This window comes from Aquila chrysaetos, chromosome 4, assembly GCF_900496995.4.
Source record: "Aquila chrysaetos chrysaetos chromosome 4, bAquChr1.4, whole genome shotgun sequence".
Taxonomy (NCBI): domain Eukaryota; kingdom Metazoa; phylum Chordata; class Aves; order Accipitriformes; family Accipitridae; genus Aquila; species Aquila chrysaetos.
In genome coordinates this window covers 46,390,311-46,416,540 of record NC_044007.1, presented here as the reverse complement: position 1 = coordinate 46,416,540, position 26,230 = coordinate 46,390,311, and the positions used below count along the sequence as shown (strand labels likewise).

Sequence of the window (26,230 nt, the reverse complement as noted above, 5' to 3'; positions counted from 1 at the left end):
CTTAACTTTATTGCTATATTGCCATTTTAATTGACTGCTGACAAAAATTGGAAGCTGGTTCTTAATAGTGCCTCCTGACAAACATACTTGCCCTTCACATATGTATATAAGCATGGTTTAGTTTTTTGTTTTTTTTTTTTTTAATTTGCAGTTGTTTCACAAATTACCTCCTAGTGTCCTGCAGTCAGCAGTGCATTTTGGATGTTCTGACAGATTCCTGCTCTGCAGGAAACATATCTGAACTGCTTCCAGAGCAGAGCTGGCCTGGATTCTACAATCTAAACGCAGACAGATCTAACAAGCTATTGTCTGTACTCAAGTGATTAAGCACATCCTCAAGTTTTGTGACAGCTGTATATGAAGGCTCTTTTCTTCCCCACTTCAAAACTAGTGCACAAGCAGTAGTAACTACAACTTTCAACGCTGCAAGTGGTCCCACTAAATACAGTATGCGTTTCAATAATTTTCAACCACAATGTATTTTACAGGATAGCTAAGTTCAACACTTAATCCAGAAACAGGAGCATTCCCTATATAACAAGCTGTATAAAATTGTAAAATGAATGGTATATGAATTCATTCATCCATTCAGTACGCTCCTTTATCAGAGTAAGTTTCCTGCACATACTGCTGCAAAAAGCCCATATCCGCGAATGGCAATGGACAACTCTTTGTTGCTCGAATCTGTTCTTCTGATGATTCCATAGAACTGCTCCATGAAGAACTGCAACTTGCTCTTGTGTAGCTCTGCATCCTTAGCTACCATTAAAGAAATCTGTAAAGCAGATACAAAACCAAAGAAAATAATTATTTATTAAACAGATTCACTTAACTTCCAAGCACCAAATATTCCCAATACTCAAGAAATTTGACTTTCTTTTAGCCTCAGAGATCCCGGTAAAGTTACAATACCTGCTTGAGGAATGATTCTAGTGCAGAATGACTGGCTTTCTTCAGCTCCTGATTTGTGTGGCCACACCATTTACACATTGCTTCAAAGAGGGTGACATAGTTGTCCAGGAGCAAGGCACCAAACTGAGCAGCATGCCAGCTGAACAACTGTAAACCAGCTGCAATTTAAAAACAATTCTCATTAAAACCCAAACTTATATTCCACTTTCCAAAAACAGACCAGACTATAAAAGTCCACATTAGGACTTTAGGTAGGTATACCTACCATGACTGGAGGGTATGAAATGTATTCTTCTAGCCATTACAGTATCAGTATCCAAACATTAAGAACTTAAGCACAAAAATAACCCTCCAAAATCCTCTTTTTTAACGTACACCATTATGGAAAGCACAGCTGTGTTCTGAAGTAATTTACTGTCCTGGTTTCAGCTGGGATAGAGTTAATTGTCTTCCTAGTACCTGGTACGGTGCTATGTTTTTGAGTTCAGTATGAGAAGAATGTTGGTAACGCCGATGTTTTCAGTTGTTGCTAAGTAGTGTTTAGACTAAAGTCAAGGATTTTTCAGCTTCTCATTCCCAGCCAGCAAGAAAGCTGGAGGGGCACAAGAAGTTGGCACAGGACACAGCCAGGGCACCTGACCCAAACTGGCCAACGGGGTATTCCATACCATGGGACGTCCCATCTAGTATAGGAACTGGGGAGTGGGGGCGGGGAATCGCCGCTCGGGCACTAGCTGGGTGTCAGTCGGCGGGTGGTGAGCAATTGCACTGCACATCATTTGTACATTCCAATCCTTTTATTATTGCTGTTGTCATTTTATTAGTGTTATCATTATCATTATTAGTTTCTTCTTTTCTGTTCTATTAAACCGTTCTTATCTCAACCCACAAGTTGTACTTCTTTTCCCGATTTTCTCCCCCATCCCACTGGGTGGGGAGGGAGGGAGTGAGTGGCTGCATGGTGCTTAGTTGCTGGCTGGGGTTAAACCACGACATTTACATTAACAGTGAAAAAGAAAGGGACTTTACTGGTTACAAAAAATAATACTCGATCACACAATTCACAAGGATTTGGTTTCTGTGGTCAGGACATATTGCTCAAGTCCCCTCCTCCACCAAACTGTGATGCAGACAAATAAAAAATTCAGAATGCAGGTAATTTCACAATCCCAAATATAAGCATAAATGAAATTTCAAGATCCTTAATAAATTCTTTTTTATTTTTGGCAGACTATCCTTAAAGAGTTGCCATGGGCCTAGTACCCAAACCTCGCATTTTTGCGATTTCTGCATAAGCCACTCACATTTCATAGACCAATTTCTCATTTTCTTCATGAACTTCATTTGTTCCAAATTTTTCCCCTTCTTCCAGTGAAATTCCCCTTCTCTTCCTATTTTTTTCCTTTAACCCAATCCACCGTCTTCTCTTTTCTCCTCATTTGCTACATTCCTCTTCTTTCTACTCCTACCACGATTCCCTTCTCATACCAGGGTTTTGTATTACTCCAGAGGGGCAAATGGCATACAGTGTAATGCTGCTGTTCATAAGCTGATTAGACCTTGCCTAGTTTAACCAAATACATGTTTAACTCCTTAGATTCCAACTTAAAGTACACCTGCTTTGCTCCCTGATCAGCTTAGAATACTGAAGACTAGAGCCATCTGAAGACAGCCAGTAGAGAATAAACAAATCCAGACAGAAGACACCACTGTATGTATGGTATCCACCTCAGCATGAATTGAAATAATTTACAATCTTACCTAGTTGTACTGCGTATCGCTTCTGATCAACCTGCAATATCAGAAAAGGTTTGTCATATGTGATTTTTTTCTTCATCAGGGCTAATTCGTTTATGCAGAACAATTAACATATGGCAGATTTACCTGTGGGCTGATTGCCTTCATTGCAAAATCAAAAATCTCCTTTGCAGTCTGCGGATCTGTGAAACAATCCAGTAATGAGTATTTCACTACTGACACACAAGAGGTAGACTGAAGACAAAGATATTTTTATCCAAAGCTTGGTATGAAGTAGTAATATGGAAAGCCTTACATATCTCATTTTAAGAGGCAGAGACACTTTTTCCTGAAATACTCTTAAATCTGAAAAAAATTGTACATCTATATTCATTGATTTTTCTGAATACCCATGTTTTAACAGACAAGTCTCTTGTAAGGGAAACACATCTCTGTATAAACCACATTCCAGCTTCAGTGTGGCTCTCTCAGCTGCCCAATCACTGGTAGAAAATAGCACTTCAAACATTTATGTACAGAAACACATTGATGAAGCCACTCCACACAAAGACAGACAAGGACCATGTAGCTGGATAGGCCTTGCTTTTGCATAAACCATCTACCAGTGGGGAAATTTTCATTCTGAGTGCACAGTGAGAAATGGTGCTGCTTGCTGGCTGTATAATGATTAAAATATATCCAACTGTATGACTGTCTTTCACAGAGAAAAAGCACATACCTTCGTCCACAGATTTGGTAAAGTTGTACATGAGTGCAACCAAACCCCTCAGACATCCTGCTACAATAGGCAGCTTGGGTCCCCTTGTAGCTGATGTCATCTAAAAAAAGTGGGAATTAAAAAAAATATTACCCTCAAGCTAATATAAATTTACACCGAGGTTTCCCAGTTCCTGTAAGTGTAGATAAAATAACACATTCCAACTTAATACAGTTATGTCAGCACTTGCAACTATGAACACAAGCCCACAGAAACATCTCCTACTCAGAAGTTTCCTATCATTTTGGGGGGGAGTTTAACTACAAAAGCATAATAAATCCTTTGAAAAGCATGAAGTATGTTCCACCAAGAACTTGCATAGCAGAACTTAGATAACACACACTAATGTCTTAAAAGTGCAGAATATAGGAAAGTACGGTTCAGCAGAACTGTGACATTTACCTGAAGTGCAAGGATTTTGCAGCTAGTAGAGACCAAATCAGAAACTACCAGTGCATGGCACTGTAACTTTTCTTGGGCACTACTGCAATGATCATCACATGCCATCTTTTCTCACAGTAAATTGGTTAATTCATTGTCACTGATGGCCTTGAATTTTTACTTTGAAAGGTTCTCAGAACCAGAGAACACAAACTTTAACAGTCTTTAAAGAAGCATTTATAATTGTCCAGTTAGATTCCCTACAAACTGTGCTAGTTACAATAGTATTCCAACATACAGTGCTACACACCTCAAAGGAAAAAAACCAAAGCAATGCAAGAGTTTGAAAAGAAATTCCAATCATACCTGTGTTTTAAGCTCTCCCAAATAAGCTCGGAATAGCTTTTCAGAATTGTTAATCATGTCACTAGGCTGGACCTCTCCCAAAACTCCCAAAAGCTCATAAATCTTCTCCAGTACTAGAAAATAATTTAATATTATTAAATATTAATTACTGAAATCATTACTTTCACATTTCCATTGCAATTCCTATGTAACTTGCAACCATGAGAAAACCATCCCTGATGGTTTAATTTTAATTGGTGATTAGCCTACAGGAAAAACAGCTCTTTACGATGTACATACATATATACACACACATGTATCTACATACTACGATGTGAGATGCATCCTCCTCTCACATTAATAAGTTAAACACATTTACTCTTTTTAAACGTGGCTTAGAAAACTGATTAATAAAGGCCATATCCACTGAGGAAGCATTTACTACTAATCCAAGTTTGCTACTGACCTTGAGGTTATGCTGGGTCTTTTAATTACCATCAGGGTCAGAATCACAGAATCATAGAATCATTTAGGTTGGAAAAGACCTTCAAGTTCATCGAGTCCAACCATCAACCATGCCCACTAAACCATGTTCTGGAGTACCCTGTCTACTCGCTTTTTTAATACCTCCAGGGATGGTGACTCAACCACTTCCCTGGGCAGCCTATTCCAATGCCTGACAACCCTCTCAGTAAAGAAATTTTTCCTAATATCTAACCTAAATCTCCCTTGCTGCAACCTGAGGCCATTTCCTCTCCTCCTGTCTCCAGCCACCTGACAGAAGAGACCAGCACCCTCCTCACTACAACCCTCTTCAGGTAGCTGTAGAGAGCGATAAGGTCTCCCCTCAGCCTCCTTTTCTCCAGACTAAACAGCCCCAGCTCCCTCAGCCGCTCCTCATAAGACTTGTGCTCCAGGCCCCTCACCAACTTGGTTGCCCTTCTCTGGACACGCTCCAGCACCTCAATGTCTTTCCTGTAGTGAGGGGCCCAAAACTGAACACAGTACTGGAGGTGCGGCCTCACCAGTGCCCAGTACGGGGGAACAAGGCTGGTTAAGGCCAACAGTTTCTAGGCTTGAGTTTAGACTAAAGGGTTCTACACAGGCACAGCAAGTTTTGTGAGGGCTAGTCCTGTCAAGTCAAGATTTCAGCTGTAACTAGCCAAGATGATCAAACTAGAGCTCATATTAGTATGTTTAACATCATAAGTAACACAATTCGGCAAGGCAGGAACTGATGAGCTCACATTAGGGGTGAGCAATGCAGGAACTATCACACTAAAACAGCAGCTCTTAGGACAAAACTGGCCAGGGTTAGAATAAGGTTACAAAGAGCTTTAGCAACCGAGTTGGGGTTTACATGAACTTTGACAGGGACAGGCAGCCTCTACTTTTGAAAATAGCACCCACTAGAAGGACCAGGACTACTCTTAAGGCTCAAAGTTACAGGGGTATAAAACAGGTATAAGAGTAACTTCAAAAGTTCAGCTACACCAGGTTTGCACTGAACCGGGGGGGGGGGGGGGGGGGGGGGGGGGGGGGGGCAGGAAATCTAAGAGCCTAGCAAAGTTAAGTTGGTTAACACAAGAAAGCTGGAATTACTTTCAGGATTTAGGCATTCAGGAACTAATAACAACAGATTAAACATACAAATACTCTTTTATGTCGGGAATCTTAAACCAGACCTATGCTTAAATTCAGTACAAACTGCCACTACTAAATCCAATCACATGATTTCTCCTGCATGTTAGCTCATAGATATATACAGGTCTGCTAAGAAGCAGCTAACTACATGATCATGATCAGAAGACCTAAACAAATTTTACTAGCTCTAAAACATGACAACTACCATTTTTAAACACACTTGCCATGGGAATAACAATTATACATTTCTATGGGGTATAATCCAACAAAACAGTGTAAATAAAACAAAGGACACTGACAGAAAAACTAAAGCCTACCTGTATCAGCAACTTTACTTTTTGTGGCAAGTTCCCCATAAAATTTATTAAATATCTCCCCAACTTTCATTTCTTCCATCAGACAGGAATGTCGTAAACTTTGGAGCAACTAAGATTAAAAAAAAAGAAAATTTAGGAAAATCATTAATATCACTACAACAATCCTACTTGGTCTGAATAAAAACACAGTTCAGATGTGTAACTTCAGCTTAAGTATGCTATTCAAAGAAAGAGATTTAAGGTGACCGGTCCAGGAAAAGAGTATTGGCATGAAATCTACTTGAACAACAAACTACCTTCCTATATATCTATAAACATAAAATTTATTATTTTTAATGTATATTATAGATCATCTACATGAAAATTATATGCAGTATAGTTCTATATATACATATATATATATCTATGTATATAAAAACCCCACAAGAGCATAGGCTTACCAAGTCTGCAGTAGCCTTTATCATATTGTATTTCTCTCCCTGCTGCTATAAAGCCAATCCAATTCACAGAACTGACTCAGAATAACTCAGAAGGGAGTTGTGTTTCTCATAAACAGAACTAAGTAGGTGCAAAAGCATTTGGAAAACAAAGGTCTAATGCATTCTAAGGAAGCATGTTATGAAATTACTGTCTCACATAGTAATAAAACTTCTGAAAAAAAGTCCTCCTCTTCCACACCTTTCACATACTGTGTCTAATATATTATAATATTATTTATTAATACATAGTATTTAAAAGTAAGAATACAATTGAACTGCAAAATTTCTCCTTAAAGAAACATAATAAAGAGGGTGAGAGAAGATCTGCAACTGCCCACAGAACAATCGAGTCTTACTCTAGCAGATGAAGGAATGACATGCTCACATTGAAGTAACCTACTGGAGGTATATCAAAGACAATCTGTTGTTAAAACATATCTATTACTAACATCTAAATATTATACTATCACTATTCTCTTGCTACTGCAGACTGCAGATTTTCTGCATGATATAGCACAACTATAGTAATACAGCAGGTTTTCTATTCTTTCTAGAAACAAGAGAGATTTATAAAATGCATTTTACCTTAATCAGAAGTTCCAGAGCTGGGATTTTACATTTGGCTGCTCTCTCTTTTGTATAAACACCAATACAAGTTTGCTAGATAGGAAAGAAAAGGGAGATTATAATACTCCTAAGTAGGGAAGCGAATTCAAAGATAACAATGTATTCATCTACCTCTTTAAAGTATCTGTTCCTAACAAGTTTAAGGTTTTTAAAAAAGACTAAAACAATAAAAATATTCAGTCCTGAAAGTCGCCTTGCTGACAACACTGCAGTACTGTCTGACATAATAACAAATCCCAGCTCAAGCAAAGAAAGTGCAGTTTCTGGAATAAGAGGCACATACAGCAAATTTTCTGCCTCTGTACTATCATTCCTTACAATACATAGCTACTAATTTGAGAACAGAAAGTGCAGTGGTGCAGTCAAGCATTTCTATGCAAAACAGTATTATTCAGCAATCTAGACCTAAGGAACCTCATTTTTAGAAGTAGTGTAGTTTCCACCAATTTCTGTATATATTACAAAAGTAACAACTTCGCAGGAGAAATTTTTTTTTTTAAATCGGTATTTAAAATTAACCATCACCTATAGAAACATTTAAAATACTATGCTTAAACTATGAATTTAGTCTGTATAAATTAAAAGTAATAACTATTATTTTCAGTATCAATAACTTATTTTCAAAATTAATACCTATTATGTTCTATAAAGAGGAGTTAATAAAATTAAGTCCATAGCTGAAGAAACAATTCCACACTTCTCTGCTGTATGAATTACACTTTAAGTCAATCAAGTTATTTCAGCTCTAACAAGAACACTAGAGAGGAGCAAGGCAGACTGGGAAGGTGAAGGATAGTTACAGTATGAGACCCACCAGAAACTATTCAACCACTTGGCAAAGACCTTTAGGAAATAATTTTCCTTTACCCACCTTAATATTACAGGCATAAGGATGAACTTTGTCACCAACTTTTTCCATAAAGACACAAAGAAACTTCAATGCTTCTTCCCTGCAATCTCGAAACTGAAGCGTTACCAAAAAAAAAAAAAAAAAAAAAAAATTTAGTTTTAACGTGCGTAGTGTAACATGCTGTTCATGTAACACTACCTCAACGTTTCTTTCAAAGTTTGCCAACTTACCTCCTCGATGCTGAGGGATCTGTGGATAAAGACAAGTAAGCCATGCTCTTGGGAAAACACCAGAGACAGGTGCAGCGCTGCAGGGAAGCAAAACAACCATCAGGCGGCTGGTTTCCTTTCTAGAGCAGGCAGGGCTGGACACCACTCAGCCTGTCACCTTGCACAGACGGACACCCGAACACCTGGGACAGGACTGATGCTTGTCAGCAGAAAAACCACAACTTAACGCGGGTGCCTCCGACCTCGCCACGGACTCGGGCCCAGGCCCCGCCCTGCCCCTGCCCCTGCCCCTGCTCAGGGCCGGGCGAAAGCCAACCTGGGGGCAGGTGGGGGCAGGCACCGCAGTATTTTTACCAAGGTAGATGGTTATCTGGGACAAGAGACCGTCCCTCCCCCGAAATCAACCCTTTATGTCAAGCCAGCAGCCCTCAAGTGTCGTGTTGAGCGAAGAACTGGGCGCGGACAGACACCCCCCCCCCCCCCCTTTCCCGCAGCACCACCGCTTTGGTATGTTCCCCCCCCCCCCCCCCCCCCCCCCCCCCCCCCCCCACTGACGAGCCCTCCCTAAGCTGAGCAGTTGCTGTTTTAAAGTCACCAGCGAGGCAACAGCCGCCCAGGCCTCGCTCAGAGCCCCTGAGACCCCCCAGCCCCTGCCCCTGCCGCCACCCGCCACGGCCGGGCCGGGCCCGAGGGCGCACCCTGCGCGCTGCTCGCCAGGCTGGTGAGGCAGGTCTCCCCCAAGCTGCGGAGCAGGCTGTAGCCGTGCAGGGCGGCGCTGGCGGCATCGCCGGGCTGCAGACAGCGGTGCAGCTGGTGCAGCCACTCCTGGACGCCGGCCATGCCGCCCCAAGCCAGCACCACAGGCAGCGGAACGGCGACAGGAGGAAGCGGGCGCGAAGGACCCGCCCCCGGCCGGATCCAACACAGCCAGCCGGGGGAGGGGGGGACGGACGGGACACGGGACAAGCTGTGACATCAGGACCTGTCAACTCGGGGGCCGGAGAAACGCGGGTAGACCTCGGCCAGACCGTTCCGAGGAGAGGGAGGCGCCACGGGCGGCACGATCGTCTAACAGGCCGTGGAAGGGAAGAGGATTTGAGGGCATTTTTATGTCTCTTGCCGCAGGATCGGCTCAGTACACGAACGTACAGTAGTAGCTTCCCCCCCTCGGAGAATGGGCTGCTCCTACCTCCCCATGCCTCCCTGCCAGACCGCAGGACTAGTTTTGCCGCGAAATTCGGTCAGGTGGGGGTGGTTCCATTCTGGGCTTGGGGTGGGGAGCGATTTGCCATTGCTGAAGACGGCCTCCGTCTCGTAGCACAAGGAGTACCCTGCAATGTACTCCTGTAACTATTGTAGCAGGTCGAGCAGGGCGCGACCCTCACCTCGGGGGCCCGGAGGGTTGACCTCCTTCCTCCTTTCCTTCTCCGTCCCGCATCCCCCCTTTCTCCCTCCGTTGGGCGCTGCCGTTGCGATCGCGCCTCCCCATTGGTCAGAAAGCCCGCGAGAGCGCGCGCTCGCGATTCGGTTGGCGCGGACTTTCCTGGGGTGGTTGGAGCTGCTGGGGGCTGCAGAGGTGGGTAGGCGCGCGCCCTGGCGCCGGGCGGGGGTCGCTGCCCCGATACCCCCCCGGGCAGCTCCGCGCTCGGCGTGTGTGAGGAGAAGGGGGAAGGAGGAAGGGAGGGAGGGAATCCCGCCGGCCGGGGCTCGGGGCTCGGGGCTCGGGGCTCGGGGCTCCGGGCTCGTGGCTCGCGTTCCTCTCGTCGACCCCCCGCAGGTAGGACCGCCGCGGGAGCTGGAGCAGCGCCATGTCGTCGCCCGTCTCCACGCCCAGCCGCCGCCGCGGCGGCAAGCGCGGCCGGGGCAGCAACCCCCCGACTCGTAAGTGTTTTGGTGGGAGGGAGCCAGCCCAGGGGCGGGGGGGTCGGCGGCCGGAGCCACAGCTGGAGCCAGCCCGCGGCTCTCGCCGGCGCCGGCGAGGTGGGGGCTGGGGGGGAGCGGGCGGGTGTCGGCTGCCTGGTGGGCTCTCGCCTCGTTGTCCACCCGCCGTGCCCGTACCGCGGTCCGCCTCCGGCGGCGTTGCGACGATTTCGACGCCGGCTGCGGGCCTGCTTGTGTCTTGCAGCGCAAGATGCTCGGTCTCCTCCTTCGCAGAAGCGTCGGACAGAGGAGTCCACCTCCACCGGAGACCTGCAGCCCATGCCCACCTCCCCGCCCGCCGACCTGCAGAGCCCCAGCGGCCCCGATGCTCTCTTCTCCAGCCCCCCGCAGTTCCGCCACGCCGGTACGCCGGGGCCTGGGCAGGCCACGCTACTCGGGTCACGCCTGCTGCGCTGTGGTGTAGTGAGCCGGCACAGAGAACGGATCCGGCTGAAGAATACTCTGGGAGAGAATGAGTTTTTGTCTCGAGTTTCTCACTCGAGCTTGGCGTAGCGAGCAGTATGGGAAGGGAGTTGGTGGCAGGGGCGCAGATCTGCTGGTGTAGCTGCAGGTCATCGTGGGAGTATGGATTGGGGAATCTGCATTACTCTTCTGTGTAATCCTTCTGTGTAATTCTGTTTATCCTTCTGGAAAGGATAAACTTATTAATGCAGAAAGAATTAGAGTGATTGCCATAAAAAGCCTTTCTTGCTTTTATAATTAGGATTGGTTTTAGTCATCATAGCTGGTAGGTGTCGTGTCACTTGTTTTACAGCCCCAAAAATACTTAAAAATGGGTTTCATCTAAAATGCTGCATTTTGACTTTTTATGCTTGAACACCAATGTAGTTTCAAAATGCAGGACCGCTTTAAAGTTTTTCTAGCAAAGCTTTACTAGAACTTGGGATCTTTCAGAAGAGATGTTAATGCAAAGAAAAGTTCCAGTTAGACTTGCAGTATCTTTATTGTTTCTGTTTTAACAAAACACTGGAATTGATTGGCACTACTCGTTTTATGACAGTAGAGTTGAAAGAATGATGAGATGAATGCACAGGCTGAATTTCAATCTGCTCTAAGCGTAAAATGTCTTGATAATCACACTAAAACATTTTTTTATAGCTATTCCTCTTGACTTCGATATCAGTTCACCTCTGACTTATGGCACACCCAGCTCCAGGGTAGAGGGTACTCCACGAAGTGGCGTACGAGGAACGCCGGTTAGGCAGAGGCCGGATCTCGGGTCTGCGCGTAAAGCCAGACAAGTCGATTTACACTCAGATGGGGTAGGTAGATTGGCCTTGGATTTTGAATCTGACTACTTCCTTCTAAACAGCTATGTATATTTACCTATGCTTAATTTGTTTCCATGCAGCTGGCTGAGGATGTAGTAGCAACTGAGCAATCTCTTGGACAAAAGCTTGTTATCTGGGGAACAGATGTTAATGTAGCCTCATGCAAAGAAAAATTCCAGGTAGGTTAACAACTTGTTTTTTCCCCTTTTTTAAATTAAAAGCTATTTTGATTTAAACAAATATTAGTTGAATATGATACAAAGTAGGCGTTTGTACTACTAAATTCTGCTCATCTTTCCTTTCTGTCTCCCTGTTACCTCTAAAATTCAGAAATTTCTTCAGCGCTTCATTGATCCACTAGCTAAAGAGGATGAAGACATTGGCTTGGATCTTAATGAGCCACGCTATATGCAACGACTTGAAGAGGTACTTGTAACACAGCGAAATCTATAACTTTTCTGTTTTAGTCTTGCATGCCATTGAGCTAAAGATTTCTTTTCAAATACCCTGCAGATTAATATGGTTGGAGAACCATTCCTGAATGTAAATTGTGACCATCTAAGATCATTTGATGAAAATCTTTACAGGCAACTGATCTGCTATCCTCAGGTGAAGTAGTGCACTTGTTTTCTGGCTTTCAAGTGGCTCTTTCACATTTCTGGCTTTTAACATGTTTGTTTAAATGCAATGTGTACTTTGTATGTTCAGTGTAATCTCTGTGGCTTCTTTATTTTACTTAAAATAAAATGTTTTGTTTCATAGTATTTAACTGCAGATATTACAGGGGGTACCTCATGCATGCAAAACTAGCTGGTAAGCTGCAGTGTCTGGAGTCTTGTACATTTTTTTTTTTTTTTTTTTTTTTTTTTTTTCCCCTTTGCAATACTCAAGTGACTAAATCCGACCTAAACAGCAAGTTTTCTGTTATGTAGGAAAATGCTTAGCTGGCATAACTTTTAGTCATTCCTGGTTGATCAGCAGCACATAAAATGCTTTATGCAAAAATGCTATATTCTATGTTTTTTATTTTTTTTTAACTTGTAAGCTTAACTGTTTCTAATAATTTTACACAGGAAGTTATCCCAACTTTTGACATGGCTGTCAATGAGATATTTTTTGATCGTTACCCTGATTCAATATTAGAACATCAAATTCAAGTAAGGCCTTATAATGCACTGAAGACTAGGAATATGAGAAGTCTAAATCCTGAAGGTAAAAATTTGATTACCACATTAGAAAAGAATCTTAAGGATTTTTATAAATTTACTGAATGTTAACATAGAATTACATGAAGACCATATAAAACTGTACTTGTGGTCCATCCAGACCAATGTCTTTTGTTTATGTAAGTCTGTTTCAGAAGCAAATGCTTTAGAGCCCAAATGCAGAATAATCTATTCATAAAGGAAATCTTTCCTGGCATCAGCTACTCATGTTCTTAGTACTGCAAGTACGAAGGATTCTTTCTTTTGTATAAATACTCATGTAATTTAGAATATTTGTACTATGCATTTATGATTCTTTTTGCTTTGTCTTAAACAAAATACTAGTACCTATCCAAATGTCTACCTCCCACCTGAAAACTAATGTAATGTGAAATTTTGAAGGTTATTTTAAATTTAAGAGTATGAAGTCATGACATGGGTCTGTATTTTGTAGATATTGATCAGCTTATCACCATCAGTGGTATGGTCATCAGAAGCTCCCAGTTAATTCCAGAGATGCAAGAAGCATTCTTTAAATGCCAGGTTTGCGCTTTCACCACCAGAGTAGAAATCGATCGTGGCAGGATTGCTGAACCATCAGTATGCAAGAACTGTAACACAACGCACAGTATGGCACTGATTCACAATCGATCCATGTTCTCTGACAAACAGATGGTATGTTGCACTTAGGTAGTGGCTAAAATGAAACAGATTATAGTTTTTGCTCCCCCACCCCCTTTATTAGCATCAATAGCATTAATGTATGTTATCTTGAGATTGAATGTTTTGAGAAGGGAAAAGTGTTTTGTAACGTGAAAATGAGTGAAACAACTTATCGAAAGGGTAAGTCTACTTTGGAGAAGAAATGCATTAAAAGGATGAAATGAAGTTATGTACACATCTTAAATGTTTCTGTATAGAAGCCCCTTTATATATAGTATGTCCACTTCTATCTGGACTAGATGAGCCTTGTCTGTAACAGCATTTTAGCCATACCAGTAGCAACTGACAGAATTCTCATTTTCATCGTATCTTTTTATTAGTAATCAGTTTTGCTGTTTGGGTGGGAGTTTTTTGTTCTTGAGCAATGTTCCTGATTCAAAATGATGCTGAAGATTGTGGTAATACAAGATTCTGTTGTATGCTCTGTGGAAAAGCTTTGCTTTTTTGAAACTAAGACTTAAGTGCTTTTTGCTAGATCAAACTGCAGGAGTCTCCTGAAGATATGCCAGCTGGACAGACCCCGCATACGGTTGCGCTGTTTGCTCACAATGACCTTGTTGATAAAGTTCAGCCGGGTGATAGAGTTAATGTCACAGGTAAAATGTGGTTTGAGTATTTGCATCCTACTTTTTCACTGATCTTAACTGTCTATAAAGGGACCTGATGGGATGCATGTGCAAGTCCTGAGGGAGCTGGCCACTGTCTTTGCAAGGCCATTCGGTTATCTTTGAAAAGTGATGGTGACTGGCTAAGATGTTGGAAGAAATCCATTGTCCCTCCTAGGACAAGGAGACCTGGGGAACTACAGGCCAGTCAACCTCATCTTGACCCTGGGAAGTGATAGAACCAGTAATCCTGGAAACCATTTCTAACCGTATGAAGGACAAGAAGGTGAATGGGTGTAGTCAGCAGGGATTTACAGTGGGTAACAACCTTCTACAACGAGGTGACTGGAGCAGTGGATGTTGTTTATCCTGACTTTAGAAAGGCTTTCATTGCTGTCTCCCATGACATCCTCATAGACAAACTGATGGTGTATGGGTTAGATTAGTGGACAGTGAGATGGATTTAACTGGCAGAACTGCTGGGCTCAAAGCATTATGATCAGTGGCACAAAGTCTAGCTGCAGGTTGGTCACCATGGGTGTACCCTCGGGGCCAATACTGGGGCCAAACACTGTTGGATATCTTTGCTAATGACCTGGATGATGGGACAGAGTGCACCCTCAGCAAACTGGCAGACAAAAGTAAAACTGGAAGGAAGCAGTGCTTGATAGACCAGATGACTGTGGTGCCAACAGCTTCCTGGGCTGCATTAGGAGGCGCATTGCCAGCAGGTCAAGGGAGGTGGTCCATCCCCTGTATTCAGCACTGGTGAGGCCACACCTGGAGTACTGGGTCCATTTCTGGGCTCTCCTAGTACAAGGGAGATGTGAACATACTGGAGTGAGTGAACATAGTGGAGTGAATTCAGCAAAGGGCCATGATGATAACTGGAACCTCCGTCATATACGGAAAGGCTGAGAAAGCTGGGACTGCTCAGTCTGGAGAAGAGAAAGCTCAGGGGGATCTTACGTCTTACCAGTGTGTTTATAAATACCTGATTTGGTGTTGGGGCAGGTGGTGGTGTCAAGACAGAGCCATGCTTTTCTCAGTGGTACCCAGTGGCAGACAGTGGGCACAAGTTGAAATACAGGAAATTGCAGGTAAACGTAAGAATTTTTTTACTGTTTGGGTGGTCAGGCCCTGGCACAGGTTGCCCAGAGAGGCTGTGTGGAGTCTCCATCCTTAGAGATGTTCAAAACCTGACTGGAAAAGGCCTTTAGCAACCTGTTCTAGTTGACTCCAGTTTGAGCCCGTGGTTAGACTAGATGCTCTCCCGATTGTCTGACCTTGGTTCAGTCATTCTGAGAATGTAGGTGAGGAAGAGGCAATATCTTAAATAGTGTCTGCTGCCAGGAGAGTCGTAACATAGAGTAAGTCTTGTGATATTGCAACCACATTTTTATAAACCACTTTGCTTTAAAACAACTGCTGTACTGCTAGTTGTTAGAGATGCATTAGAAATCTATTATTAAACTTGGCACTTATAAAAGGGGGAAATGCTGACTTCAGACATTAGAGCAGGACTTTCAAAAGCATCAAGCCTTAATTTTTTTCAAAAATGCTTAAGCATTTTCCTTGTTGAGAACACTTGTGATAGGAATGTTAAACATCGTACCTGCAAAAATAGGGTCTAGACTACTTAAGTGTGTTCCATTGACTTCTACATGACTTACTCATACTGGGAGATAAACTGACTAGAGTATTCAGGCTGTTTTGAAAAGCTTTTCAAGGGAAGATGTAAAATTTTCAGGTTTTGGAATTACATGTTTCTTCATATCTAATGCTGTGACTAAAAATTGTATTTAGGCATCTACAGGGCAGTCCCAATTCGAGTTAATCCAAGGATCAGCAACGTAAAATCTGTCTATAAGACCCACATTGATGTAATACACTACCGCAAGACGGATGCAAAACGCCTGCATGGTGTTGATGAGGAAACGGAGCAAAAAATGTTTGCAGAGGAACGTGTGGAAATGCTAAAAGAGCTTTCTAAAAAAGCAGACATATATGAGAGACTTTCTTCAGCATTGGCCCCAAGTATTTATGAGCATGAAGATATCAAAAAGGTGAATCAAATTCTGTATTTCTCTTGTAAGAAGTGCATTAATATGCAAGTACATTTGTAGTTACTGTTTGCTATAAGAATTTCTTGAGGCTTCCAAATTCAAAAAACTGTATCTTGAGCAGTCTTAAAACTCCATGGTCTTGTCAGGATAGAGTTGGTTCTAAGTGTATCATAATTCTTTTCATGTTATTAAGGAGTGTTAGAGGGAAGACAGTGAAAAGGTAGGAAAGCAGCAGAACTCAGAAAACTTAATTGCAGTATTCATCTTGGATGTCTCTTGAATGTTCAGATTACTAGTGATCAAAAAAAAGAAAAGTAGCTATAACATAGTGAGTGATTGCTGAAAAGAGGCATTCACAAGAGAACAGTAGCTTTAAAATGACATGTGGTTGACCCTGACTTAGGGATGTTAAAACAATTACTTAGATGTATCCAAGAAGTGACTGTTCCAATAAATGTTCAGCAGAGGTACAACTTTATCACTGCAAAAACTACAGTCAGTAGTGGGTGTCAAGGTAATGTCAGACACCAAACAATCCTCTTCAAGTATATTCCTTTGTTTTTACTTTATAGATTTATACATTATCACATTTCATTTCTGAAATGGCTAGAAGTTGAATTCAAAACCATACAATGATTTCCTGATGAAATGGAAATACAATAATGACAATTCCATTTGTCGTTACCTCCTCACCATACTAATAAGGCACATCAGGGTGTAGTGGGAGGAGTTGAGGAAAGCTAGGGGACCCTTCATCAAGGGAGATCTTCAGGTTCTGACAAAAATCTGTTCACAACAACATACAAAGTTTCTATCTTTAATACTTGAAAGTGCTTTAAACCCCCATGCATTGGAACACCAATACTCTATATTGGGGACCTCAAGGAAAATCAAATGGGGCAGGTCATACTTGTAACTACTGAACAGGTTTTACTGACCTCCACAAGTTGTTCTAAGTGAATGAGAACATAACTAATACAAATAGCTCACTCCATGCCTCTGCAAGGTTTGTGTGCTGTAAGAAATTGTGCATAGGCTTTACGTGAAGTAGTGTACAGGTTTCCTTGCTGTTTCCAGCTGTCATTGTCACTGACTTATCACTTCTTTTCATTGACTTTCTAGCATATATATGCTGCTAGATGAAAAAAAATACAAAAAGAAAACTGGGAAATGGTGAATTTTCAATCTAGTAAATTTGAAAAGGAAAAAAAATCCTCCCTGATCATTCTAGCTAACTGATAAAATTACAAGCATATGTTTGTACTAATAATTCTAGTACTTTCAAAATACTGGAAGTTAGTTACTTTTATTTCTTTACAAACACTGCAAGCATATGCTTTCTTTAGGAAATATAAAGGAGGAAGTGTTAGTAAATTCCAGTGAAATAAAAGACCTTAAACTTCATCTTTATGGGCAAGTAAAGAACTTTTAAGTAATGTTGTGTATGCAGTAAAGCAGTTTTCCTGAAAAGAAAATGATACCTGATTAATCTTGACTAAAAAGCTGATAAAAATGGCACTTTTTTCTAATGAAATGAAAGAGGTAATAGTACTTTGGTCCTAGATTAAACATAGCCTTAGGGAAAACAATAGTCTATTCTGGCTTTCCTATTGTCAGCAGAATTTGTTATCAAAATTTTCATTACATAAGTTTTGGAATAGATTTGAAATGAATCTCATTTGGAACGAATCTAATTTTAAACTTTAATTAGAATCCGAGTTCAGAGGACCTAGCAGTTTAACTATATGTTTGTAATTAACTGGAATTGAGGATATCTATAAAGGATGAACCCTTTTAAAGACTTCTAAAAATAGTGTCAAGTGTTTTCTTTCATGTCTGAGTTGTGTTACTTTTAGCAGTGTTTCAGTTCAACAGTTGGATTTGCTCTGTTGGCTATACAAGAGGTGATGTTTTGATTTTTAAAGAGAATGTTTTTATAGGGCATTCTGCTTCAACTTTTTGGGGGATCAAGAAAGGATTTTACTCGCACAGGAAGAGGCAATTTTCGTGCAGAGATCAACATTCTTCTCTGTGGTGATCCTGGTACTAGTAAATCACAGCTGCTCCAGTATGTGTATAACCTGGTTCCTCGAGGCCAGTATACATCTGGCAAAGGCTCAAGTGCAGTTGGTCTTACTGCATATGTGATGAAGGATCCAGAAACACGGCAACTGGTTCTTCAGACTGGTGCTCTAGTACTTAGTGACAATGGCATCTGCTGCATTGACGAGTTTGATAAAATGAACGAAAGCACAAGATCAGTACTACATGAAGTAATGGAACAGCAGACTCTCTCCATTGCAAAGGTAAGCACCTGTTTAATTCCAGGTTCTTTCCACTAAGCATGGTATATGCTAAGCAGTTGAAAGTGAAAAGTTACCAGAACAACAAAGGATTACACTTTGTTGTTGTCAGTGGATCAATCCTAGATTATGTAACAAGTAATTTACAAAACAATATGGCTTTTGTTGCAAACTGTAGTATTTCCAGATGCTTTTGTTCTTGCTTTACTCTAAAAGCATTTTGCAATGCAGTTTTTTACTACAGAACCCATTTAATAACACTGGTGATCTCATGAAGTTGGGGGAAAGAAGTCTTGGTAGCACATAGTTGCAGCTGGTTTCAGAAATGTTTTTCATTTTGACAGGCTGGAATTATTTGCCAACTGAACGCTCGTACATCTATCCTAGCAGCAGCTAACCCTATAGAATCACAGTGGAATCCGAAAAAGACTACTATTGAAAATATTCAGCTTCCTCATACACTGTTGTCAAGGTACAGAACTCCTGCTTGCATGGCTCATTTTTATGAGATGTTATACTTCCTCTTGTGAAAATGATTAAATATAGTAAAACAGAACAATTGTGTTCCTTGTAGTGTAATGGAAAACTTCAATAGCACTTATTTTTAAATGCTGTTCTTACAGCTTCTATGTGAGCAGAGAACTGCCTTTTTAGTATTTAGACATTGACCTTGAGCAGATGTAATGAGATCTATCTGTAGGATCTCTTCATTTACTTCTATGTCGTTGTTTTTCTGTTGTTTCATAATCATCTCCTAGAAAAGAGTTGTTTTGAAACTTACAGTATTGATAATGTCAACAAAAGCTCAGGATGTTTTTCTTAGCTCTATAAAACTTTTAAAGTGAAATGCTGATGATGAGGGAACTTGCACTGGAGGTGGTAGAATCTGAAGATCTGTGCCTGCTTCATGTTGTTCTGTAAAATTCAGTTGGGGAGGTGGCAGTGCTAGCCCTTTGGGCAATAGTTGTTACAGCAACATTTAGTGTCTGCTGATAGAAAATTAAACTATGTGCTGCAGTTGCATCTTGTGAGGAATTCCCACGCTAACTGGAAATTGGAAGTACGCTGATGGTATACTGGGTATTCCGAGAACACTTAGAGCTTTGATTTCAGTTAAGAGCTGCTTAATTTAGCTGCTTAGTGACAAATGCTACCTTAGTACAGGTGTACTGCATGAAACTAGGATTGAGCAGCATCTCAATTCCACCATTTATAGGATTTAAGCTTATGAAAATGCATGACTGGCTCACTAAAAATATATTATTCATGTCTGCCTATAGTTGAGTGTAGTTGAATATATTGTTTGTAAAATTGATAAACCATTTTCTTCAGGATTAAACTGCAAGTACTTTTTAAAATATATTTATTTATTTACTTACAGTTTTTATATGCCTAAAATAATTATATAGGTATGTGCCCTGTTTGCTGTTGCCTTTCACGGCAGTTTCTTTAGCAGCAAGTTCTGTGTATTTGGTGTTTGGGGGGTTTTTTTGTGTGTTTTTTTTGTTTGTTTGTTTAAGAAAACAAAAAACTGTCAGCCTTGAATAGGGGATCTGAATGTTGTAGAATACATCTCGCTTTCAAAGTTTCAAGGCCATAGGGTGAAAGCAAATCCACTATGCTCTTCTGTACTTTCAGAATTCTAGAAAATTTACTTTTCAGTTTAATAGTGTAATTCCTACTTAGAGTAGGAATTAATAATCAAATAATTCCTACCTGTACTTGTTAAGTCAAAACCCCTAAACCAGACTACTTTAAAAGGCAAAAAGGTACACACACTTACAGTGGATTCTTATCCCCTTCAGATTTGACTTGATCTTTTTAATGTTGGATCCACGTGATGAAGCTTATGACAGACGTCTTGCTCGCCATTTGGTTTCACTGTACTACCAAAGTGAAGAAAAGATGGAGGAGGAATACATGGATATGGCAGTATTGAGGGATTATATTGCATATGCTCGTAGTTACGTAAATCCCAGGTTAAGTGAAGAAGCAAGCCAAGCCCTTATTGAGGTAAAGGAGTTGCTGTTAATAATGTTCCAAGTCGTTACTGACTTGTCAAAAATGGCAAAATCCCCTCATGTGTATGCTTCCTATTTTTATATAATTTTTCTATAAGACTCTTCAAACAGCTCTAAAAATCACCAGCGATCAGTGTAAAAGTCATTCTGCGCTTTGATCGTTAGCTTTCAGATGTGTTGGGTTTGGTTCTATTACATTAATAAAAGCATAAAATTCTACTGAACTGAAATGTGTCAGTACAGACAGAAGCACTGTTATGTTAAGACTAGTGCTAAGTTTTTAAAGTGATTCAAAACTTGACTCATTATTGTGGCTTAATTGCTTTATAAGGGAATTGTGTACATGTGATGTGGTTATCCTTCATTGCAGAAGAATTGTGAAGGTATATGAGCAGAAATAGTGTTTGGAACAGCTTGCCAGAATTGCTTGTATCTGAAATAAGAGGTGGGGGATGAAGGTGTCCTGGTTTCAGCTGCAAATAATAGATATAACAGGATTTCCTGAAATAGTCAATGTTTCTTCTTTTCAGGCATATGTGGACATGAGGAAGATTGGTAGTGGCAGGGGAATGGTTTCTGCATATCCTCGACAGCTTGAGTCTCTAATCCGACTGGCAGAAGCGCATGCTAAAGTACGCTTTTCTGAGAAAGTTGAAACAATTGATGTAGAAGAAGCAAAACGCCTCCATAGGGAAGCACTGAAACAGTCTGCTACTGATCCAAGGACTGGAATTGTGGACATATCCATTCTCACTACAGGTTTGTGTTTTCATAGTGATAAGGCTGGGATGCTATTGGGCTTTTGTAATTTTTAAATGTAACTGTCCTCCTTAGTTTATTTCTAAAAGGTGTTTTCTTTCTTTTATAAGGAATGAGTGCAACAGCTCGTAAGCGGAAAGAGGAGTTGGCTCAAGCCTTGAGGAAGCTTATCCAGTCAAAGGGTAAAACACCAGCTTTGAAATACCAACAGCTTTTTGATGATCTCCGAGCACAGTCTGATACAGTAAGTTTCCTGCTTTGTTTTTACATTTTCGTTTATTTTAAAAGTATGACGTTTTTCCAAATCAACATTATCTTGTTCTCAAATCACATTATGGAGGGAAAGGGAGACACTAACTTTTTCAGCTGACGTGACCAGAAAGCCAATTCTACAGATAAACGAGCTGAATCTTTGCTGTATCTTCGTTTATTCTGGCTTCTGAAATAGCAAGCTCAGCTTCAGGGTTCTGGGCCAGATTCCAAATTACAAAAAGAACATACTAAAGCTTAAAAAACCTGATAAGGAAATTGGTAGGAAGTAAGGAAGTAAGGTATTTTTACAGTCTTTAAAGTATTCCCTCCCCCACTCCCCCATCTTTACTTGATTTACTTCTTTTTTTTTTTTTTTTTTTTAAGGCTGTCACTAAGGAAATGTTTGAAGAAGCACTTCGTGCCTTGGCTGATGATGACTTCTTGACTGTGACTGGAAAGACTGTTAGACTGCTGTAAGTTAGCCTTTCCTTGCAAGCTAGCTGTCACAGCTTTATGTTGCCTTGCCTTACTTAATAGTGTCAGTCTGCAAGATCTTTCAGATTTGGGACTATCATTTTGCTATGACAAGCATAGCTTTTCCTTGCAAGTCAGCTGTCATGGGTTTACTTTGCCTTACTTGCTGTATTGCCAGTCTGCAAGATTTTCAAGATTTGGGGCTATCGTTTGGTATGACAAGTGTAGTGGCGATTAAGTGGCACTTCTGTCAGCACAAGAGATTATCAAGAACCTAAAAAATCCTTAGCTGAATAATGCTATTTACATTTTAGCTAAATGTAATTACTAATATGTCAAGTGCCACATATGTTTACGAGGTTTTGTAGAACATGTTAACAATGTTGTATGTATTTCAAATTGAATTGTAAAAATTCATCTTAAATGACTTTTTAGTAGATGCAATTTGACTACTAGTATTGCTGTAATCCAAAATAAAATTATTGGACTTAAAAGGGCTCTTTAGCATTTATTTCTGGTGAAAATGAGCCTATCCTGTGCTGAGCATTTTTCAGTCTAGAATTGCAAATTCTAGGAAGCTTTCCGAGAATGTGAAAGGAGCTTTGCTTTTTTTCTTTTTTCTTCCCTCCTCCACCCCTTGAGCATAGTTTGGTAGTTTCCTCAATGTAAAAAAGGCAGATAGATTCTACTTGAAAACAAATTTTCTTACTACACATTTAAGCATGACTGGATAAATTCAGTTACCCATCTTCGGTGTAATCTCATGTAATCAGTCCTGAAATAACAAGGTCCAGTAGCACATGACTGGAGAATCTTCCCTCATTCTAGGCAGGGCAGATGCTCTCAGCCATTGCATGTCAATAGCTGCTATTGTTTTCACAGCTGAGCTAGCAGAAGAGTTCCCCCAATTCACTTCGGTGCAGACAGCACCAGGCTGATCTCAACTGCTCACTTAGGCCTTTTAAGCTGAAGTAAGTACTCCTGTATTCTGTGCCACTGCTTCTAACAGAAGGGAAGCAAATTTCCCCCATGTGAAAAGGAGCACTTTAAAACCTAGTTTTTCTTGCTACTGGTTCATTGTATGAGCAAGATAGTTTAACTGTAGTTGACTTTTCAGCGATTTGGTTTTTTGGTACAAGGGAGGAACTCTCCATCTGTCCTGGAGTTAAAAATACAATGTATGCCAGAAGCATCAGGTTAAGCCACATCCATTTCCCTTGTCTTGTGTACTAATAAACAAGTCACGATCATCTCATCTTCGTGGCTTTTATGGGCTGGAAGGACTTAGTTCATGTTGTGCTTTTCTGTAGAGGAAGTCTAGGTTCCCTAATGCAAGGCTTAAAAGTTAGATACAGGTAAGCTGAGATCTCAGGAGCTTGACACTTCTCAAAAGAAGAGTCTGTAAAATAAAATTCCAAACTCCCTTAAATACCAGAATAATAGATGCTCTAGTGGCACTTGTCTCACAGGATTATATTTTCTTCTTTGCCATGTTACTAGTTATTTTGCTTAGAAAACAACCATGTCGGGACCTCTTCTTTCCTTCCCCACTGTAATATACCTTTATTTCAGAGTTAGTATCTGCCTTTTATGCGAGACTGATACAGTTCTAAGCAATTACTTTTTACTTTTTGAAAGCATCACTTGCATACTTTTTTCCATTTACACTGCTTGGTCCTTGAAGTACTACCTCAGTTCACAAACCTTTCTCTCCTGTTTTTCCACTCTCATAGCTATAACAAGACTACCCTTCCTAACTACTTGGTACCTCCTCTTGTCAGACAAAACACCACCATGAAATTTTCTTAAATGTGTTTTTAAGTTTAAGAAAGTTGATTTAGTGTTTTGAAAAAATACATAATTCAAATAGTGATGCATCTGGCTATGCCAGCAAAATTCCTCAAATTAAAATTGCTTGTCAGTATGGAAGCTATTCCTGCAAAACAGAAATTGGGTTCTTCATCTGCTTGCAAATTCTAAATGTATATTGAATTGCATAGCCACAAAATCAAATGTTCTAGGAAACATAAGAAAGCTTTGTTTGTAAAAACAGATTTCAGCTCCCTTTCAATTTAAGATGACAATTCACCATCTTTTTTTAAAGTAAAACACTTACTAGGAATTACTCTATTTAGTGTTTACAGGGTTACTTGCAGAATCATCCCACTAGGTGGCTCTTAAAGCCTGTATGTAGTAGTTGATGATTTGTTTTCAGTCTGTAGTGTTTTTTTAAATAAGGACTGCAAGTGCCACTCTATAATTAGGTAGATAGAGAATGGAAATGCTTGTAAACAGTCTTTTGGTTAAAAAAAATATCTGATTAAAAGATCTTAACCATCCATATGCTAATTTGAAATGTACACAAAGCAAAAGGACGATGAAAGTAATTTACTTAGACTTTTCCTTACTCTATGCAATAGTCTCAAACTGTGTATCATAATTTACTGCTGTATTTACTCTATGCTGTTAGTAGTTACAATTAAGCTCATTTTAAAAACTCAAGTAATTTAAAGGGGAACCAGGGGAAAGCACTCCTGCCAGAAACTTGATATTCTTAACAGCAGAAACAACAAAGAAGAAAGGTATTAAAGTCCTCTGTACATTCTACAAGAGGCGTAATAAAAAGTTAAGCCTACTAGCAGCAATTATTTGTAGTAAGTCTCTTTGACAGACCATAGCTTAAGTGATCTGCTGTCTTGTCTAACACTATAAAAAGAAGCTGCTGGTGAAGTGAAATGGAATGGCACTCTTGTGTTTTTCTAGCACAGAATGCAATCACCAGTTACTTGGGGTGGGTGAGGACCCAGTACAAGACAGACTGAAAAATGTCATTTGCTACCACTGTTACTGGTTTCAAAGCTGGTATTTCATTTCCCTGCAAGCACAGATTTGATTGGAAAGTGATTTGATCCTAGTTATCCCCAGTTTTTTTAGGTGCTTCAGTAGGAACAGTTGTACACTCCTGAGAAACATGTGTCAAGATTATCCCCTGCCCATCATAACTGAGATGATATACTCACTCCCTAAGACTGTTATAGTTGGCCTCATCAAGCTTCAGTCTTATTTTTGGCAGTCACTCTGGAATTGCAGTTTTGTCTTCTTAGAAAGCCTTAGGACTTCCAGGATTATTTCAGGAAAAGAAGAAAGTGTACTGAAGACTGCATGTCAAATAGCTGGTCAGGGAAGTGATTCTATCCCACTTTTGCTCTGTGTTTATCTAATTTCATAATTAGAGCTGCTGTCTGGATACAGCAATATGGACTGAAGAAAGTAAGCATTCTGCATTTTTTTCTGATTTGGCAAGACCACCTGTAGTCTTGTAAAAATACGCGCATAGTTTACTTAAAAATCATGGGATTCATCATCTCTGAGGTAAAGTGATAGTCAATATGGAGGCTGTCATCCAATTTTCAGTTTGCATGGCTGCCTTACAATCACATTTACAGCCAGCCTGGCACCAGCTTGAATTATTTAATGCTCAAAACCAAAAAGCTAGTTAACTGTAGGTTGTAAGGTTTCTGACGTGTAGTTTGTCTATCCAATAAGCACAACCAGACTCCCCTTGTGACTGGCATCTTTTGGACTCCAAATTGATAAAACAAGAGAGTTGTATTTGCTGCTATGAAAAGTATTTTAGAAGAAATAATAAAATCTGAGCAGGAGACCTACTAATTATATAATTACTTTGTAGAGCCCTAAAGCATTCTCTCTGTGCCCTATATTTTGATTGCAGAGAAAACATTCCTTGGTTTGTTCAGTGACTCCTGATCATGTCCCACCTCTTAACTGGATAGGGTAGGAGTAGGTTTGGATTGCTTTTGCCTGAATTTGAATCCCTTTTCTAATGAAGCATAGAGTTTCCAATTACCGTATTTTGTGAGTGGAAATCTTACCAGGGAGCCACTGTAATGCCTGCATAATCTGTTTTGAAGATCTTGCTACATCTTCAGGGTACATGGTTTCTTTTATAAATGTGATTAAAAACCCCACATATTTTTGATGTGGTTTTGTAGTCCAACTATCTCTTAACTGTTAACCATACAATTTTTTTTTCTAGTATGAAGCAGGCTTTTACTAGTGCAACTTACTGACCAACTTGGATCAGATTTGCAATGCATCTAGTTAAGACTCCTTTGTTAGTCTTGACCAAACATCAAATACTTCAGACAGAATACAAGAAAATCATAAGAAGGTTTCCTCTAGTAATTAAAACCTTTCCTAGCTCTGAAGCAAGAGCAGTATAGTCCTTCTTAGCCTTGTTTATTGAAATCTACCAGGTACAATAATATATAGACTCTTAAAAAGACAAA

General features: G+C 40.5%; 2 protein-coding genes across 6 annotated transcripts in view; one reads left to right on the top strand and one right to left on the bottom strand.

Annotated features, from left to right (window-relative positions):
- PRKDC (protein kinase, DNA-activated, catalytic subunit) overlaps window positions 1-9,220 on the bottom strand; it is an 87,866-nt gene extending 78,646 nt beyond the window's left edge. For 2 of the 4 annotated variants that reach the window (XM_030010985.2, XM_041122933.1), the window contains exons 1-11: window positions 8,999-9,211; window positions 8,301-8,377; window positions 8,092-8,184; window positions 7,179-7,253; window positions 6,115-6,223; window positions 4,175-4,287; window positions 3,389-3,488; window positions 2,797-2,852; window positions 2,674-2,704; window positions 913-1,070; window positions 629-775 (exon numbers count right to left, since the gene is read on the bottom strand). In XM_030010985.2, the coding sequence (XP_029866845.1) occupies window positions 629-775; window positions 913-1,070; window positions 2,674-2,704; window positions 2,797-2,852; window positions 3,389-3,488; window positions 4,175-4,287; window positions 6,115-6,223; window positions 7,179-7,253; window positions 8,092-8,184; window positions 8,301-8,377; window positions 8,999-9,140 (1,101 nt within the window). In that variant the 5' untranslated portion in view covers window positions 9,141-9,211. Of the gene's footprint in view, window positions 1-628; window positions 776-912; window positions 1,071-2,673; window positions 2,705-2,796; window positions 2,853-3,388; window positions 3,489-4,174; window positions 4,288-6,114; window positions 6,224-7,178; window positions 7,254-8,091; window positions 8,187-8,300; window positions 8,378-8,998 lie in introns of those variants that run through there. The other 2 variants (XR_003922919.2, XM_041122934.1) reach the window with 2 other exon arrangements.
- Window positions 9,221-9,258: 38 nt separating this feature from the next.
- On the top strand, window positions 9,259-22,403 carry MCM4 (minichromosome maintenance complex component 4). 2 transcript variants are annotated; one of them, XM_041122935.1, is made up of 17 exons: window positions 9,259-9,453; window positions 10,078-10,181; window positions 10,426-10,584; window positions 11,340-11,503; window positions 11,593-11,691; window positions 11,843-11,938; window positions 12,026-12,121; window positions 12,586-12,724; window positions 13,172-13,392; window positions 13,916-14,036; window positions 15,852-16,111; window positions 18,052-18,417; window positions 18,759-18,886; window positions 20,220-20,427; window positions 20,966-21,194; window positions 21,305-21,438; window positions 21,831-22,403. In XM_041122935.1, exons 2-17 carry the CDS (start codon window positions 10,109-10,111, stop codon window positions 21,921-21,923), a joined length of 2,586 nt encoding a protein of 861 aa, XP_040978869.1. In that variant the 5' UTR covers window positions 9,259-9,453; window positions 10,078-10,108; the 3' UTR covers window positions 21,924-22,403. The 2 variants fall into 2 exon arrangements, with proteins under 2 accessions (XP_040978869.1, XP_029866847.1); XM_030010987.2 differs by having other exon boundaries at window positions 9,438-9,876.
- Window positions 22,404-26,230: the final 3,827 nt, after the last annotated feature.

Bases quoted from the DNA above. Each gene is read 5' to 3' on its own strand.
- MCM4 (XM_041122935.1), top strand. From the start codon at position 10,109: ATGTCGTCGCCCGTCTCCACGCCCAGCCGCCGCCGCGGCGGCAAGCGC. The intron at 12,725-13,171 runs GTAAAAATTTGA...TGTATTTTGTAG, and splicing joins GAGAAGTCTAAATCCTGAAG to ATATTGATCAGCTTATCACC. The intron at 18,887-20,219 runs GTACAGAACTCC...TATCCCCTTCAG, and splicing joins CCTCATACACTGTTGTCAAG to ATTTGACTTGATCTTTTTAA.